At 58.0% G+C, this 457-nt stretch overlaps 1 protein-coding gene across 1 annotated transcript in view; it reads right to left on the bottom strand.

The window, feature by feature from the left end:
- LOC104280529 (microtubule-actin cross-linking factor 1-like) overlaps window positions 1–457 on the bottom strand; it is a gene marked incomplete at both ends in the record, with an annotated part of 44,595 nt that overhangs the window by 10,957 nt on the left and 33,181 nt on the right. The window contains 1 exon segment of the mRNA XM_009878201.1: window positions 2–138. Within this exon segment, the coding sequence (XP_009876503.1) occupies window positions 2–138 (137 nt within the window).

Below are 457 nucleotides of genomic sequence, written 5' to 3'. Positions count from 1 at the left end.
TCAGCCACTTCCTCACGGCTCCCACCAGCTTCCGAAATTCGTCCAGTTGCTCCTGGCAGGACGACGCATCCTTTTCTCTGAGAGTGAAAAGGTTTCGGAGAGAGTCAGAGCTCGTGCTTCGCCTCGCAATTACCCTGCCTTGAATGTAGCACAGTTGTGTCTCTCGGAGCCCTTCTTTTTATTATTATTACTATTAGATGTTGCTTAGGAACAGCGCACGCAGTGCCAGCCAAAGCAGGGGGCACGCCGCAGCCTGCCTTTCACTGCTGGCCCCTTCCAAGCCAGGGCTGGTGGCCACTTCAGCACCGCCACGGTAGCCAACAGCCACGGGACCACCGCTGCCAACCTGCCCCGGGCTCTTTGTCCCAGGGAAAGCAAAGCTTTTGGGAAGACAGGGCTCATTCATGCTGTCTCGCCCCAGGCAGCTGCAGCTCAGGGTAAGCCAGGCTGTGCCCCC

Source organism: Apaloderma vittatum, unplaced genomic scaffold, assembly GCF_000703405.1.
Source record: "Apaloderma vittatum isolate BGI_N311 unplaced genomic scaffold, ASM70340v1 scaffold25341, whole genome shotgun sequence".
NCBI lineage: Eukaryota > Metazoa > Chordata > Aves > Trogoniformes > Trogonidae > Apaloderma > Apaloderma vittatum.
The sequence above is the reverse complement of the archived record's forward strand: the minus strand, read 5'-3'. Positions and strand labels throughout refer to the sequence as shown.